Here is a 15835-nt window from a genome sequence, read left to right on the forward strand (position 1 = left end):
TGGAAAGCAGGCTGGTTTATTAAGTACTGAACAGTGGAAGATCATGCAGTGTAATTCTGAAACCACGTTGCTGTGTGTAACCGTAGTTGGGTTAAAACAAAATATTTACCTATTTTCCCTTTATATCCTAAATAAACATCTCTCGCGCTCTCTGTTTGAAACATCAATTTCCTCTATATTAGATCCTTAGATATTTTAGAACAAACTTTTATGTTTAAAACTGGCGTCTGGAGCGGTATGCCATTTGGAAAAGTGTTGGCATCAACCCCGACGAGGGCGGGGAATAATAAGCAGGTCAAAGATTCTCAGAAAAAGGTGGAGGGAAAAAAGCACTAAACAAGTTAATAATAAAACCGCAATTTTTAAGGTGTGTGTGAATGTGGGTGCCTTTTGTTTTTGTTTTAAAAGATAGTCTACAGTGGAACGTTACATACACGCTACTAAATAATTTTTTTTTTTAAATATATAAGTTTTAAAAATAATTCTGATGAGTGGGACTATGATTATTTTACACTTAGTTAAGAATTAAAATGTGTGGGATGTTGTTGTCCGTTGTGATTTGGATGCTGTGTTACCCTAAGTATGCTGCAGGAAAATCACAAGATTGCAAACCGCTGGGGATATGACTTTTAATTTGCGTGTTTCATTGGTGTGTTATATAATACTGTTAAATATCGCCAAAACTGGCATGTTTGTGTGTACGTTTTTTCATGCATTGTTAACGAATTATTTTAATCGATTATTTCTTACTTTGTCCAGAAATTCAATATTTACACTAAAATGGTCTGGACTGGGGGCCGTCTTTTAACATGTCCCGCAATTGCCGATCAAATAGACACGGGGTTAGTATAAATCGAGCAATACTGGCTACCAAATTGATAGAACATGCATTGTGTGTGAGTGTGCGCGCTTGAAATGCAAGCTAGCATGTGTAAAAACACATCGAGACGTACACAGTATTTAAAATGATATAAAATTGAGGAGAAACTAATTTCATGCAGTAAACATGTAATTTGGAAATTGTATTTACTAATATTGTACTGTGCAACTTAGAATTTGAGGAAGATTTTTTATGTAATCGCATGTGATTTTCTAAGTATTTGTGAAACTGTTAATCTATATGAAAAAGAGAACCTGCTTGCAACATTACAGGGTATGGACAACACAATGTGCTTTGCAATGTTTTGGAAGAAAACAAACAACACTATTTGCGTTTATTATATACAAGTTTGGTTGTGGAATTAATACATACATACAATAATTGAAATGATTGTCATTCTTTAATATTCTGTACTGCAGCAGTAGATGGTTTTAAGTAACATCTTCAAGATCAATGTTTTTGCTGAAGGGATTTTGGAAAGCAACGACGAGCTGATATTTTAACATCGTTATTAACTTTGTAAAAAAAAAAAAAAAGCTTTAAAATGACTGTGTACATTCGTAGATATAAATATATTATATACAATTCACCGTGTTTCTTTTTGCAGAACAAATCTTGAGAAACAAACAGGTGTGTGTATTCATGCGGGATGACTAATAATTCTTATTGTCCATACTGAAAAATACGAACCGGTTTATAACCGCAGTGTGTCAAGAGGAAGTAGCAACGCAAATAAACACCAAATCATAATGCTCCGCCTGAAAACCCCTTCCTACAACAGCCAGTGGTGTAAACAGAGGATAGCAGTCATACTGCACAGAGGTCTGGAAAGCACTGTTCTTGGTAAGTTATTTTTGTTTTAAAACTTAATAGAGATTGAGACAGTGCATTGTTCTTTCAGAACAAAAAAGAGGGCTTCTTTTCTGTAAGTCAGCCAAGCGTGGATTATTTTACAATAGTCGATGAATTGCAAGATGTACTCAGAGCTAAAATAATGCACAAAATAGAAAGACGAATGCATTGTGACAGACTGTCAGTTTCACTGGAGAGACTCAACTATTTTGATTTCCAGTTACTGCTAAACTAATATTCAACACATGTTTTTCTTGCAATGTATCCACAATAGGAATGGCGCTGTTATATGTTTAGTAAAGTGCTGATCAGTACCATTCAGCGTGTCTTTATTAAAGTTTGGACCTTGTTTGGATTGGTCACAGTTCTCAACAGATCGGTTTCAGTGCTTGAGGACTGTTCTCTTCAGCGCTACCTAGCATTGCAGACAGAACAGGGTTATTATATAGAGGGCACGCATGGGTATTATCACAGGAAATCCCATTGAGAACCTAGACATGGAATGATCTGGTTCAATCGTGCTTATACCTCAGGGACTATTCACAATACAGATATACCCTGTGGGAGTCTGGTGGTTGCCCTTGGCCTCATATGCACAATGTCTGTCTTGTAAGAATATCAATGTAGTTGATTAGATTTGGGATCAGATCAGCAACGTCTGACTGGTAGCCTTTTTGTTCAATCGTGCCTCATAAACCAACAAGGTGCTGGTCTTGAACTGAAGGTTTGATAACTCCTTTTGTCTGTTTAAAATAATAATAATAAAAAAAAAAAAAAAAAACCTCAAGTTGAAAATCTTTCAGCCAGTTGCAGCCACTTATCCTGCTGTACAAACATTAGCGGTCGAAACAATCGCTTCACGCAGGGTTGGAGAAAAGAACCGTTTCTTGACAACAAAGCTTGGATCAATATTTTCCATGACGCGTGGTTCTTTGTGCTTTTCACTTATCCGATCCCTCCTGAAACGGGAATGAGAACTGCATTGTTTGTATAGTGATGACTTATCTAATACCTGCTTGGTGAAACGGGAATGAGAACTGCATTGTTTGTATAGTGAAAATGACTCTCCCCAGTGCTGTACAAAGAGTCTATTCATCTGAGGCGGGCCCGTGCGCACAGCTTCAACAGCTTTTCGTGTCATTTTAAAGCTAATTTTTTTTTAAAATTTATTTTAAGGTTTGGGCTCGCAGCATTTGCTAAAACTATATAACAAAACCCTGTTTTTAGCAGGTAAATGCAAACGATGAACTACAGTGTTGTGATCTAGTAGTCAGAGTGGCTGCTGTATGACGAAATGTATAAGTGGAAATGAATGATATAAATACTGTTAGGAATATTTCAAGAAAAAAACATGCTATCCAGCTGTGCTTGCAGCATACAGTATGAAACAGTAAAATGCTGTAACCTGCATTCACAGTATATTGTAAAACTGGGAATGTACAGCATCCGTATTTCTGTATTAACCAAACACTTCAGTTCACTTCTTTATTTGCCTCTGATTTGAAAGTGATGTATGTATCTATGTGCTGTGCCCGGCCACTTTGTTAGGACCTGTTTCTGCTGTCAGGTTGATCACAGCCTTCATCTCAAACATGCTCACTAAGATTGAGATTGGGCACTGTGGTGTCAGTGGAAGATATCTGAATTCTCTGTCTGGGTGCATTATCGTTGTGAAAGATGTAACAAAGCTTAAGTAAACTACAGCCGTCGTCCAGCCTTCCACATTAATCAAGGGACCCAGGGTATACCAGGAGAACATACCAGATCCAGACAGCTAGACCCGTCCTAATAAAGTGCATGTGTGCAAGTGAGTTCTGTGTTCTGCCTGCAGAGGGCAGTGTGGTAGAAGATGTCCAGGTATCTGAAGCACTTCACGGCGGTGGGTGATGATAACCACAGCTTCAACAAGCAGCATGAGGAGGAGTTCCACAGGGATGGAGAGGAGCCGTCGCTGCACAGTGTGGAGCACAGCCTCACCTTCCGCGAATCTCTGAAAAAACTATTCGGCTCACACAAGTTCCAGGTACTGCATCCGTCCCGCAATTCAACCTACCACCCCCCTCGGCTGGGAAGTGGGTGGGAATAGTCCTGCGATTGTTGTTTCGCATGGATGTGAAGGTGCCACAGTACTAATACAGGGCTTGCTCTTTATTTCACTGTACTGTATATTCATAAAGTACAGGAAATAAAATAGCAGGAGTTTTTGTTGACTCAGAAATGTCTTCATCTAGGCAATGTGGGGAAGCTATAAAAAAGGCTAACAAGATGCTCGGATACATTGTGAAAAGTGTTGAATTTAAATCAAGGGAAGTAATGTTAAAACTGTACAATGCACTTGTAAGACCTCATCTTGAATATTGTGTGCAGTTCTGGTCACCTCGCTATAAAAAAGATATTGCTGCTCTAGAAAGAGTGCAAAGAAGAGCGACCAGAATTATTCCGGGCTTACTGCGGTGAAGTATAGGACACCACTAACAGTGCCTGTACTGCATGTTATCTGTAACTTTGTATGATACTTGCTGTATACCACGTGTCTTAACACCAATGAGAATAACAGCAGTGGTCTCATGCTTGTTGTCCTGCTGTCGGTGGAAGTTGGGATGAAGTCTAACCTGTTTCCTTTGCCCCAGGTGTCTGTGGTGTGTCTGGTGATTCTGGATGCTGTCTTTGTGCTGTGCGAGTTGCTGCTGGACCTAGCCATCATTAAGCAAGATGAGCACAAGATATCATCGCAAGTACAGAAATGCATTCAATAAGCACCCTACAGATTGAGCACGTTGAATTAGTGCCCCCCTGTTCACAGTGTTAAAGGGCACCCCTGGAGCCTGCATAATATCTATTGTATTATCCCTCAAGCTGTGTTCTTAAACCTCAGTCATTACTGTTTTTGCACTTGTGTATATATGGCATGTGGATTAAAGTCACTAGAATAATCCTGAGCAAGGTGACACTTGGGGTGTGTGCCAATTATTCCTCTCCCCCACCACCCCCTGAAACAGTGAGTCTATCGGAGATGCTTACATTACACATCTCTAATAAGCACACTGTTTCAGGGTGAAGGAATTATCATAGTGTGTAAAACAGTAGTAAATGATGATTTAATAAACAAAATGCAGAGGGTATGTGTGGCTGGATAGTGTCACAGCCTAAGCTGTTACTGGCAGGAAGAGAGACTCAGAGACAGACGCTGCAGTGAAGCGCTGTTGCACACATTTATTAAACAAAAAAGTTACAAATAAACAGACACAAAGGCCAAAACAAAAGGCTTAAACAAACAACAAAAAAATGCTGTCAGGCTACGCATTCACCGTCACTGAACAGATAAAAATTGGGAAATGGCCACACCTGTGATTGCTGGAGGGAATAGATTTAACCTCATCACTACCAACCTTACATTCCACCATACACATTACTTACAGGGGCGGGGCTGTTGCCCTGCCACAGTATGATTAAGGCAGGTGTTTCCTCTCCAGGTGTTCCACTACCTGAGTTTAGCTCTGCTCACCTTCTTCATGATGGAGCTGTTTGGGAAGCTGTTTGCATACCGGCTGGAGTTCTTCCACCACAAGTTTGAAGTGTTTGACGGCATCGTGGTGATCGTGTCCTTTGTCCTGGACATCGTGTACGTCTCCCACGAGGACGCCTTCGACGGAGTGGGCCTGCTCATCCTGCTGAGGCTGTGGAGGGTGGCCAGGATCGTCAACGGTAACGCTGCTCCGCTAGAGCACTGGAGCCCTGCTGTGCTACACACAGGAATCCACGCAGTAGCTGTGCCTGGTGATAAAGTACTAGAGCACTGGAGCCCTCTGTTAGAAACAAGGGACCACGCAGCAGAGGTGCCTAAAGTAATGAGAGCGAGAGAGGCTTTTCGGTACTTCTTATATTTTAGTTAAACGACTTCAGTGCTCCCTGTAGGTATAAATACAAAACAACTATAAACCTTTGCCACTTTAGATACTGATAATAGCTTAAAATAAACATTGAAGTAGTTTTGGACATATAATAAATATATTTCTGATTGAAATGTTTTGTTTGTTTTGTCCCCCCATAACACTTTATCTCCTAGCCTCATATGAAGCTACCATGCCTTTGCATCTTCCGTCTGTCCACATATAAAAACTAGGAGAGATATCCCCATATGAGATTGCAATGCATTACAAGGGTAAAAAAAAAAAAAAAAAAAATTGGTTTGTTATTACTGAATAATTTGTTCACGTATGGATCCTTTAGTACTGGTGCCACGTGTAGGTTGATCACTCATTTGATGCTTTGGTATTTTAATGTGCCCCTGACTTGCGGGTATCTTGCAGGAATTATTGTATCTGTGAAGACTCAGGCACACCATAAGGTAGAAACTCTAAAAGTGGCAAATGAAGAGCTTTCAAAACAAGTCAACGAACTCCAGCATCATAAAGCACACACGGTAAGACTTGTATATACTCTATTTTAGTTTTTTATTGTGCTCATTCAAAAAGGCAGAGGGATTCATAGAAACAGCAATTTTAGCCAAGGTCTGCAAAAAATAATGTTTCAAAGTCCCTTGAAACTGTAAAATAATAACCAGTCTGGATGGGCCTCATGTGCACAAGTGTTAGTGAATAAAGCAGTCAGTGCAGAATAATCATGTAACATAACAATTAAAAGGTATGTAACTATAAATAATGACGATTCAAATTGCTTTAGTGACGTTTGACTACATTTGCTTTCCAGGAGAGTGAAAACCAGAGATTACGCACTCTATTACAGCAGAACGGGATTCATTTCTAGACGAATTTATGAGTGCATCAGAGTTCTCGGAAAGAGTGAAGACAATTAGATCAGAATATGTCTTTTTGTACCTTGAGGAATAACTTACACAATGAACTCTGGTGATTTCTCAAACTGCTTACAAGGTTAAGTATTCCTCCAATTCTATGATTTTTTACAAATGTATTGAGGTCACTTTTTTAGGCAGTTCTGCACCAAACAATATATATTCTGAGGGTTTTGCAGAAGTGTTTTTCTTCTTTTTTTTTTTTTTGCAATGCAGCTGATGCCAACACATTCCTTTTTCATTAAATATTTAATACTTCAAATACATGCAGTAGTACAGCACAACCCACTGAAATACTACATGGTGTTAAAGTTCATAAACTGGTATTATTTGAGGTTTAACCTGTAGGATGAAACAGGACCATTTATGTGAATGTTAAACTTGACAATTTAAGATACTATTCTTGCCTTAAGTTTACTTACTATTGCTGTCCGGAATCAATTTGTTTTTGCTACCGGGCTGTAGTGCTGTGGTTTTGAAGAAAAAGGTTATTTGGGAGTACGCCCTGTGTAAACGTACCTGGCATTGCCTCTGCTCAGCATGTTACTGTGAATGTTCAGTGATGTGTGAAGATGTATTTTTAGGGTCAAGAGCATCATGTTTCTGAAATATTAAAAAGTTATCTTAACTAACGTATTTTTAGATTCACTTTGGATCATGTTTCTAAAGCACCTCTGGGGTCTCAATAGAGCTCAGAATCATATCTGACCTCAGAGTATATCTGGCACACAGTAATCTGCCCCCTAGTGATGCCAGACCGCATTGGTTAAGATAACTCTCCTATCTCACTTCTCTTTGAGTGTAAGTGTGTAAAGCAGCACTGTAGATAGTATTAACAATGCAGTGTATTATTCAGTGTTACGCAGTGCATTACCACTATATCAGAATGTCATGTTTACAGTCTTGTTCATGCCTGTCTGTAGTTAAACATGTTTCAAGTTTAAATCCTTTTCTGTTATTCGTTTGTCTTGTTAGGCCAAAAAAGAAATTCTCTGTTGTGTTTTGGTGTCAAACCAGCAGGAGAAATATCATATCTAAACATTTAAAACGTGAATCAAAAATATATTTTATTAAAGTGTAAGTTTAAAAAGTGTCTTGTTTACTTGATATTAAAAAAAAAAAAGATTACATACACACTTGTATTACAAATAAATAGTTCAACACAATATTTACAATCTGCACCAATAAATCCAATGGGAAACTGATTAAAGAACGATCAATTCGCCACAACCCAGCACCATTACATTATAATGGGTTAAACTTGCAGGGGTCTCCAGCCCTGGTCCTGGAGAGCTGCAGGGTCTTCTGGTTTTCGTTTCAACCCCGCTCTCTGTTACTTGATTGCACCAATTACTGGCTTAATCAGATTAACAGATGTTCCAGATCTTTAGAGACGGATGATGTAAAGACATCTATAAAACCTGCAGGATTGGGCCTCTCTAGGACCAGGGTTGGAGACCCCTGCGTTAAAGCAAATCCCACTTTAAAATGTTGTCTTGAAATTGAATTCATAACCTCATAGTTATAAACAACTTGCTATATCTAAGCATAGAGATCTTGGTCGACTGGACGCTGCTTTCTTTAGACAAATGGGAAGAAGAAGTTGAAGGGGAGTTTGGCATCGATGGTGGGCGGGGCTTTATAACCAGCCTGTGCAGCTGCAGAGACGTCAACGAAGGAGACTGAACTGGAGATCTGCATGATCCTGCCTGCCGTGGGACCATTCTGAACAAATAACAAGACAGTTAAGAGTCCTGAAAGTAGCGCTAGAGCACAATGGTTCAATCAACAATGTTAGACATGCTGTAACCCTTAGTGGGGAGCACAATGGTGCTGTACCGCATCAGTACAATGACATACCAGGCTAAAGGAGTTGATTTTTTCTGTCACGCTCACAATCTGAGCTTGTGGATTGACCAGGGACCCGTACTTTGTCCACTGCACTATGATGTCTAAAGACAGGGGGATGTTGCAACCCTGAAAAATGAGAATGGCATTGTTCAGAATCAGTTGTTTCATAAAAAAAACATTATCATACTCAGATAAACTAACCCAGCAGAGTTTCTATTCCAGTTCTTAGTTTCGGAACGCATTGAAAATCAACATGAGGTCTATGTGAGTAACGGCAGTCTGTCATGCATTCTTATGATCCAAACAGAAAGTGAACCCACATAGTACATTAAACTATAAAATTCACATGGAGGCAAAAACTCCCCCAGAAAATGTCCACATTTTGCAGTGTGTCACAGTGACTTGGAAATTGCAAAACACTAGAAACTTTGAGCCCCATTGCTCAAAGCCTTGATAACGTTTGTAGAAGGAGCTTTTTCCTCTCTTGTACAATCAAACGTGTGTTAATGTATTGTAGATAGGTAAGTTATGTCACACTGCCTACACTCCCTCTGTGAGTGTATGTAAATGTTTATACATAAATTCCTCTTAAAATAAATCAGGCACACAATAAAGAAATCTAATAAACGTGTAAGGCATCAGCCTCAAAAGAACCAGGCTTCATGCTTATCACCACAATTTTACCCATTAGTTCCCACTGTCCGACTTTGAAGCGCAGACAGTTTTAAAACGTCCTACCTCCATACGCCTAGCGATCATGGCACAGGTACTGACATATACAATAGCATAAAATATGGGATCATTCAAGGTGTGGTGATGCTTTGTATCCTACAGCAAGTCACTTCTTTGTCACTCACCATTACAGAAGTTTCTGTCTTGATCTGGACCCAGTCTAAGACATTCTGGGGCTTTGAATTTCCAAAAGAGGCAACATACTGAGGGAACTCCTGTCCTCTCAGTACTCCCAGGATTGTTTCAGAAAGGAGGGTGCAATTCTTAGTACTGGGAACCCTGCAAGGAGAGACATACAGTGCGGTTTGGATTGTACAGTGAAACCCTCTCCTGGAAGCTAAGAGTGTTATCTTCTCTTACCTGAATTTACAGCCCGACACCAGACTGAAGCCAAACAGAACAGGGGTCCTTTCTCCTGAGACGGCCAAGCAATCTTGATTGCTTGAACTTTTAATAATGGTCAGCATCCCAAATCTGTTAGTACTCAGTACAATGGGGGACGTGCCAGAACAAGTCAAGAAAAAAAAAAAAAAAACAGAGAATAAAGTTGCTTTATGAAGCACTAATCTTGCTAATGACCTTCGGTAAGTCAGATCAAGATTACAGCTAAATGGAATCTGCAAAAGCAGTTGAAAATTCTACAGTGGATAAACAACGAGAAGCATTCGATCAATGTCAACTTCATCAAGTGTTCACTGCTGGAAAACAAGTCCAGAATAAAAGCAGCCCCTGGAGCTCTACAATTTTACTTCATAATTGCCGTCATCTCATACACTCAACAGACGTCATGATTGCAAGATGATTCACACCCTGGCAGACGGCTCATATAATACAAATGTTGCCACTTTATTCTGCAATCTGTTGCTTCTTTTAAAATGCAACCCCCAAGACCACTCCTAAACTCCTTTCAGTCCTGCCTTCTTCTAAAGGCACTTGCAGTTTGTACATTTGGTATTGCATTTGTATCCGTGTCCGTGTCCGTGTCCGTGTGTGTGTGCGTGCGCGCGTGTCTGTGTGTGTGTGTGTGTACAATTTTACATGGGTACTGAATTTCTGCTGTGATAGAAGGGGATATGCAACTTGATTTATTTAAGATGTAAAGTTCTGCAAGATAAAGGCTTGAGTTGTAGCACATTACTCCATCAACCAGTTGTTTAGAACAACCACACACGCACTCTATATACTCTATAATACAACCGGATGTCAAAAACATTGCATCACATAATAGTAGCAGATGAAATCAGCAGAAAGGTCAAACTTCTAACTGATGTTGACCCATGGTGTTAATGCTTTAAACATTTGCAGACACAAACATCTCCTGGGCTGAAATACCTTATCATGTGACGATTTTGTGCACCTATAAAATATGATTCCAGGCAGCAAACACTAAATGGCAACAGATCTATAAACAGCATCAAAGCTACCGGGTAACTGGCTGACCCAAAAAACATACAAAAGGATATCCTGCAGTTCTGTATCCAGCCACTAGAGGGAGCCCAACAACATATCCCGGGTTTCCACTTGAAGGAACAGGATTTGTATTCTCCTGGAAGGAAACAGCATCATGTTAGATGTTCAAACTGCAACATAAAAGTGGTTAACATTCCCATTGGTTAACCACGATGGAGATTTCTATGGAAATAAATGAAATCAATAGATTTATGGAGGTATTAAATTATTGATTATGTATTTATTTATTTATTGCAAAACAGTATGGGCACATAGAGGTTATTATTATATTATCTACTTCTATTATACAGGGTTGATATTGGAATTATTCTTTAGTTGGAATAAGATTCTTTAGTCCTGATTTTATATAATATATATATATATATATATATATATATATATATATATATATATATATATATATATATATATATTTTACTCTAACATCAAACTGATCTGCACTGCTGTAGATATGGTGTATTCATTGTCCATGTGTTTACCTGCACAAATGTGTTCTGGAGGCTCTGTGGTGCTGGCACCATAGAACTGTTCAAGGCTCCCAGTATGAAGGACACTTTGGCATCCACAATAGCACCTGTATCATTATATGAGATCAGATAACTCACCTGCAAAACAGAAGGAAATACTGTTGCAAAGTACTTTAGTATATAATGATCATAATGGAAGGTGGCCAATTGCAAAGCCTGGAGCCTTTTTTATGTTTATTTTAATTTTGAGTATTAAAGAAAGGTGCTAGAGTCTAAAGTTCTCTCTGTTTACCCACAGAACAGGGATAGCACGAGTAAGGTGAGATTTCCGACAAGGCACCGTGGACATGCCTCAAGCCTACCCAGGAGGGACCACAGTTCAGTCTCCATGCCCACCTGTCTCAAAGGGTAGCCTTTACCAGCAGCTCTGAATAGTGGGGTGGTGGTCTAGCCTAGACACCCAGACTTCTATGTAATTGAAGCCACATTCCTAGGTAATATACAAAATAAATGCACGTCTAAATTTCCGAAAGAGGCAACACATTAAGGAAAACCCTGTCCTCCCAGGATTACATAAAAAGAAAAAAGCATGGAAGAGTTGAGAGCGGGTCTTACTTGAAGCACGACATTATTGCACACTGTGCCAGCCTGCAGCAGCTCAGGTGTGTAAGACGATACATCAGTGTTGTTCAGCAGACTGCGGCTCCCATCCAGGGACTGCACTGAGATGGAGCTCACACTGATACTCACCTGCTACATTAAAACAAAGCACACACATTCAATCAACCAATAACCTGCCACCAACACCAGCAATGTGGATTGATTTATTTTTACTGAGGAAAATTGTGACAGATTTTGCCACTCCTAAAAAAAAGTATGAGTATTACTATTATTTTTTATTTATTTATTTTTTTTTTTTTAACAGCACCCAAGACCTAGGTCTCGCCCCTTTTTTAATATATGAATAGATTTTTGAAAAGATTACTTACCGAGCTGTTTATATTTGGAATCTGTAATACAAAATACATTCAATAAACTTAAGGGAAAAAAAGAATTCTACAAAAAGGCATTTGATTCACACCACAGTGTAATTCCTTATAGTTTATCCTTCTATTTACTTAACTTTATCAGAAAGCAGACCTCTTTAAATGTAGTTTGTAGCTAGAAGGACTCAAGACTTCCTCACTCACTGTATCTTGCTTGTCGCACTACCACTTGGAGCCAAGCATGCACCTGCGACTACTTCCAGCAGTATGGGGGAGGATTATAAATGAGTTTACTTACAGACAGGATTCGGAAATCCTGATAGCTCTGCAGGTTTAGCACAGAGAGAGTGGTGCAGTCTCTCGCCACGATGAACTTTCGGCTGCACCGAGTCGTCTGGTTTTCTAAAAAGGCTTTGAAAAAGAAAAGCAAGTGAAATCTATAATGTGGCTGGTCAAAATCAAGGAAGCACACCTTTGATGTCTAATTTCTGCAGTTCACAAGATGACAATGAATCTGTGGAGAAGGACAGGGGAGTACAGTAGCAGTACCAATCGCTAGCAATACACATGCGTAATAATGCTGTGTGCTGTTTCAAAGCCACAACGTAATTCCAATACAGGCAGTACCTGCAGGGTTGCTGTGTGCACACTGGGAAGTTGCTGCTGCGGCCGGTAGCTTGAGAAATCCCTCGCCATTTTCCTCGCTGAGTGTTCGAATAAGGTCAGCATACTGGCAAAGAGAATAGGATTAAATCGCCGTCACTGAGTATTAGTTTTGTATTAGCCATTCATTTTAAAAGACATAAAGATATAAAGACAGTAGCTGATCTAACCTACATTCCACATGTCTATGGCTGGCATCTATACAGGAGGAGCAGCTCTACAGTACAGGAGTAACTGAATCAGCACCACTCACAGTGACTGTGAACACCATAAGCAGGTACAGGACAGTCAAAAATAAGAACAAAATCATTGAAGCAACTTCCTGTTTAAATACAATGTTTTGGAATGTGCAGCTGGATTCACCTTCGACAGCACTGGGGAGGTACAGTTGCGTGCACATGTATTAGAACACCTCAAGACTGTCATTTATATCTTGTATATAGCTACTGGATGAACACCTCTGGGTGTGAGGTTTTATATTTTCATTCAGTAACATAGATGCAATAGGCACGTGGAAATGTTACACCACTTTGTCTCCTGCATTTTACCATGTGTGGCAATGTGTTCCTTTTCTCTTACTATTTTAAAATAACTGCACAACAATTAAATTAGACAATCACTACTTTGCCTATTTTGACCAGTTTCCAAGATTTTCAGTTAAACTGGTTTGATTTCATATGCACAGCAAAACAATACAGCAGAGGCGTTCTAATAAAATTGCACACTGCTGTTTGTAAATCTACTAGTTTTCTTCTTCACCTGATAGCCAGCCGCCTGGCTCCCTGCTCTGCTTGAAGTCGCTCTGCTTGACTCTGCTTGTGTCTGACTCGCGGCTGTAGAGCTGAAGAAGTAGCCTGTGAACTTCCAGACCAGACTGTCAAAGTTACTGTCTGTTGGCACCTCAGGGGGCGCGAAGGACAAGCCGGACTCATCTACAGAGAACACAGTAAATGATTACGTCAGCTTTTTAAAATTATATCCAGATGCTGTATAAAAAAAAAATCACATACACCAAAAATGTGTATACTTCACATCACCAGTGATAACCCACAAATTATTAGTGATGGGATGGACTTGGGTTTTCATGTTTGAATATATAAATAATAAATATATAATTAATGAAATACTTTACCCTTTGAACTTGAGTATTTTGCCTGTCCTTTCATGTTGCTTTTTAGCCATGTTTTTACTGCATTGATAACTCTAAGTAGTGTATTACTGTAAACATTTTACACAGTCATGGTATGGTAACTTAGGTAATGCTTTTAGGGATGGGGAAAAAAGCTCCCATTGCACAGCAGTTTGATCCATTCCTGGTTTTACTATGTTTAATAAGAGTCACTTGAGCTTGTCACCTATACACTGTGGATAATCAAGCTCCTAGTAAAACCTGGAATGGGTGAAACTGTTATGCAATAGGAGTCTTATTTCCACTGCTGGTTTTACAGTTTTTGTTTTCTTCTTTAGTGCCACAGAATTACTTACAGTTGGCTGTCTGTATGCAGAAGACATCTGGATTGACCTGGTCAGTCAAGGTAAATGTACTTTGTGTTGAACCGTTTGTCACATTGAGGGAGTAGACCGCTGCTTGCTGACTGCAGAGCTGGCTATTAGTACTAAAAACAAAAAGAGCACACGCAGTAATACCATACAGACAGACTGCTCTGTAGAACTGAATTCACTGCTTGGAATCTCTGCCAATTCTGAAATGCAAAAGAACAGGTTGCCTATAATTGGAATAAGAATAGGAATAATAAACTTACATCAATTTCTGAAGCAAGCATGTTGTAAAGAGAGTGACATCTGCTGCACAGTTTGGATCGCAGCAGCAATTGGCATCACACTGACGCTCCAACAAATCACAGGGGCACAGACTGGACACTGGAGAAATAGTTACAACAGAACACAAAACACACATCGAATGAAAAACATACATGCTTCAGCTACCCTGCTGTTTCATTACAACACTGGACTTCAAGCGTAGCGTTTTAACTGTTGCTTAAAATGTCCTATGATTGATGCCAGCAGCTCCCCGGTTCAAATCCCAGCTCAGCCACTGTGACTCATTGTGTGAAGCTCAGCAAGTCACTTAACCTCCTTGTGCTCAGTCTTGCGGGTGAGATGTTGTTGTAAGTGACTCTGCAGTTGATAGTTCACACACCCTAGTCTCGTATCTTGTAAAGCGCTTTGTGATGGTGGTCCACTATGAAAGGTACTATATATATATATATATATATATATATATATATATATATATATATATATATATACATACTTTCTCTTTTTATCAACCTTGACAGTAGTCTTGGTGTTTCTTACTGGCAGTAGAATTTGTACTAAACGGTCCGACTGCTATCGGGGAATGTAAACAAACAGGCCATGTCATTTCTGAATGCAAGTTTAAACTTTGTGTTTTTCTGCAAAACTTAACATCGCTTCAGGTATTAAAACCTACCGTCGGTGATGGGCGTTGGAAGAGATCCAGTGAGCGGCAGCGGTTTTGATACTGTGCCTGCTTTGGTAACCTCTTTCCCAGTCGATATCTCGCTTGCAGAAGCGGTAGGATTCAAGCCGGTGGAGGCAGACGGGGACACTCTCTCAGCACTCGGGTCGGCAGTGGAACCGATTTTACCAGAATCTAAAAAGCCGCTATCTGTTGTTGATCGGATTGCTGAATCAGTCGGATCGGGGTCACTCTGTGTAGTGGTCCCGGTGTTTATCTTGTTTACATTTATTAAATGTTCGTTTTCTCTCGTTTGTGGTGTGGTGGTAATTTGAGAATTAATTATAAGTGTAAAATTACAGAAAAGTATACCCCATAGCAACGGACCCATTGCTCGTAGTAACCGTAAACTGCCCGGGGTTTTGCATCCGGACAGGAAGTCAATCGGCGTAAGCATGCTGGGTAAAACATAAACACTATTATTATTATTATTATTATTATTATTATTATTATTATTATTATTATTTATTATTATTATTATTATTTAATGTGAATATTACTTTTTAATCAATATCCGGCAGAATGCCGTGTTGTGTTATACGGCAAAGAAAATGTACTTCCTGGTACTGTGTTAGTCGAGGATAGCAATGCATATAACTTCATGAAACTATATTACTA

At 39.5% G+C, this 15835-nt stretch overlaps 2 protein-coding genes across 2 annotated transcripts; one reads left to right on the top strand and one right to left on the bottom strand.

The window, feature by feature from the left end:
* Nucleotides 1-1665: 1665 nt before the first annotated feature.
* LOC121300077 (voltage-gated hydrogen channel 1-like) lies at nt 1666-7545 on the top strand. Its single transcript, XM_041228460.1, has 6 exons — nt 1666-1723; nt 3564-3755; nt 4363-4467; nt 5206-5437; nt 6043-6155; nt 6443-7545. The coding sequence occupies exons 2-6, from the start codon at nt 3582-3584 to the stop codon at nt 6497-6499; spliced, it is 681 nt and encodes a 226-aa protein (XP_041084394.1). The 5' UTR covers nt 1666-1723; nt 3564-3581; the 3' UTR covers nt 6500-7545.
* A 45-nt stretch (nt 7546-7590) lies between these two features.
* Nucleotides 7591-15623, bottom strand: LOC121300076 (tectonic-1-like). The gene is made up of 14 exons (XM_041228458.1): nt 15170-15623; nt 14478-14595; nt 14200-14330; nt 13474-13646; nt 12679-12781; nt 12350-12462; nt 12055-12075; nt 11681-11818; nt 11078-11203; nt 10592-10674; nt 9489-9629; nt 9254-9407; nt 8406-8522; nt 7591-8270 (listed from the first exon to the last, which is right to left on the bottom strand). Exons 1-14 carry the CDS (start codon nt 15612-15614, stop codon nt 8127-8129), a joined length of 2007 nt encoding a protein of 668 aa, XP_041084392.1. The 5' UTR covers nt 15615-15623; the 3' UTR covers nt 7591-8126.
* Between the last annotated feature and the right edge of the window lie 212 nt (nt 15624-15835).

This window comes from Polyodon spathula, chromosome 25 (genome assembly GCF_017654505.1).
Source record: "Polyodon spathula isolate WHYD16114869_AA chromosome 25, ASM1765450v1, whole genome shotgun sequence".
Classification (NCBI taxonomy): Eukaryota; Metazoa; Chordata; class Actinopteri; order Acipenseriformes; family Polyodontidae; genus Polyodon; species Polyodon spathula.

Bases quoted from the DNA above. Each gene is read 5' to 3' on its own strand.
- LOC121300077 (XM_041228460.1), top strand. From the start codon at position 3,582: ATGTCCAGGTATCTGAAGCACTTCACGGCGGTGGGTGATGATAACCAC. The intron at 5,438-6,042 runs GTAACGCTGCTC...GGTATCTTGCAG, and splicing joins GGTGGCCAGGATCGTCAACG to GAATTATTGTATCTGTGAAG. The intron at 6,156-6,442 runs GTAAGACTTGTA...TTTGCTTTCCAG, and splicing joins AGCATCATAAAGCACACACG to GAGAGTGAAAACCAGAGATT.
- LOC121300076 (XM_041228458.1), bottom strand. From the start codon at position 15,614: ATGCTTACGCCGATTGACTTCCTGTCCGGATGCAAAACCCCGGGCAGT. The intron at 12,782-13,473 runs GTGAAGAAGAAA...TCTCTTTGCCAG, and splicing joins GCCAGGCGGCTGGCTATCAG to TATGCTGACCTTATTCGAAC. The intron at 11,204-11,680 runs GTAAGACCCGCT...TCTGTTTTGCAG, and splicing joins GCAATAATGTCGTGCTTCAA to GTGAGTTATCTGATCTCATA.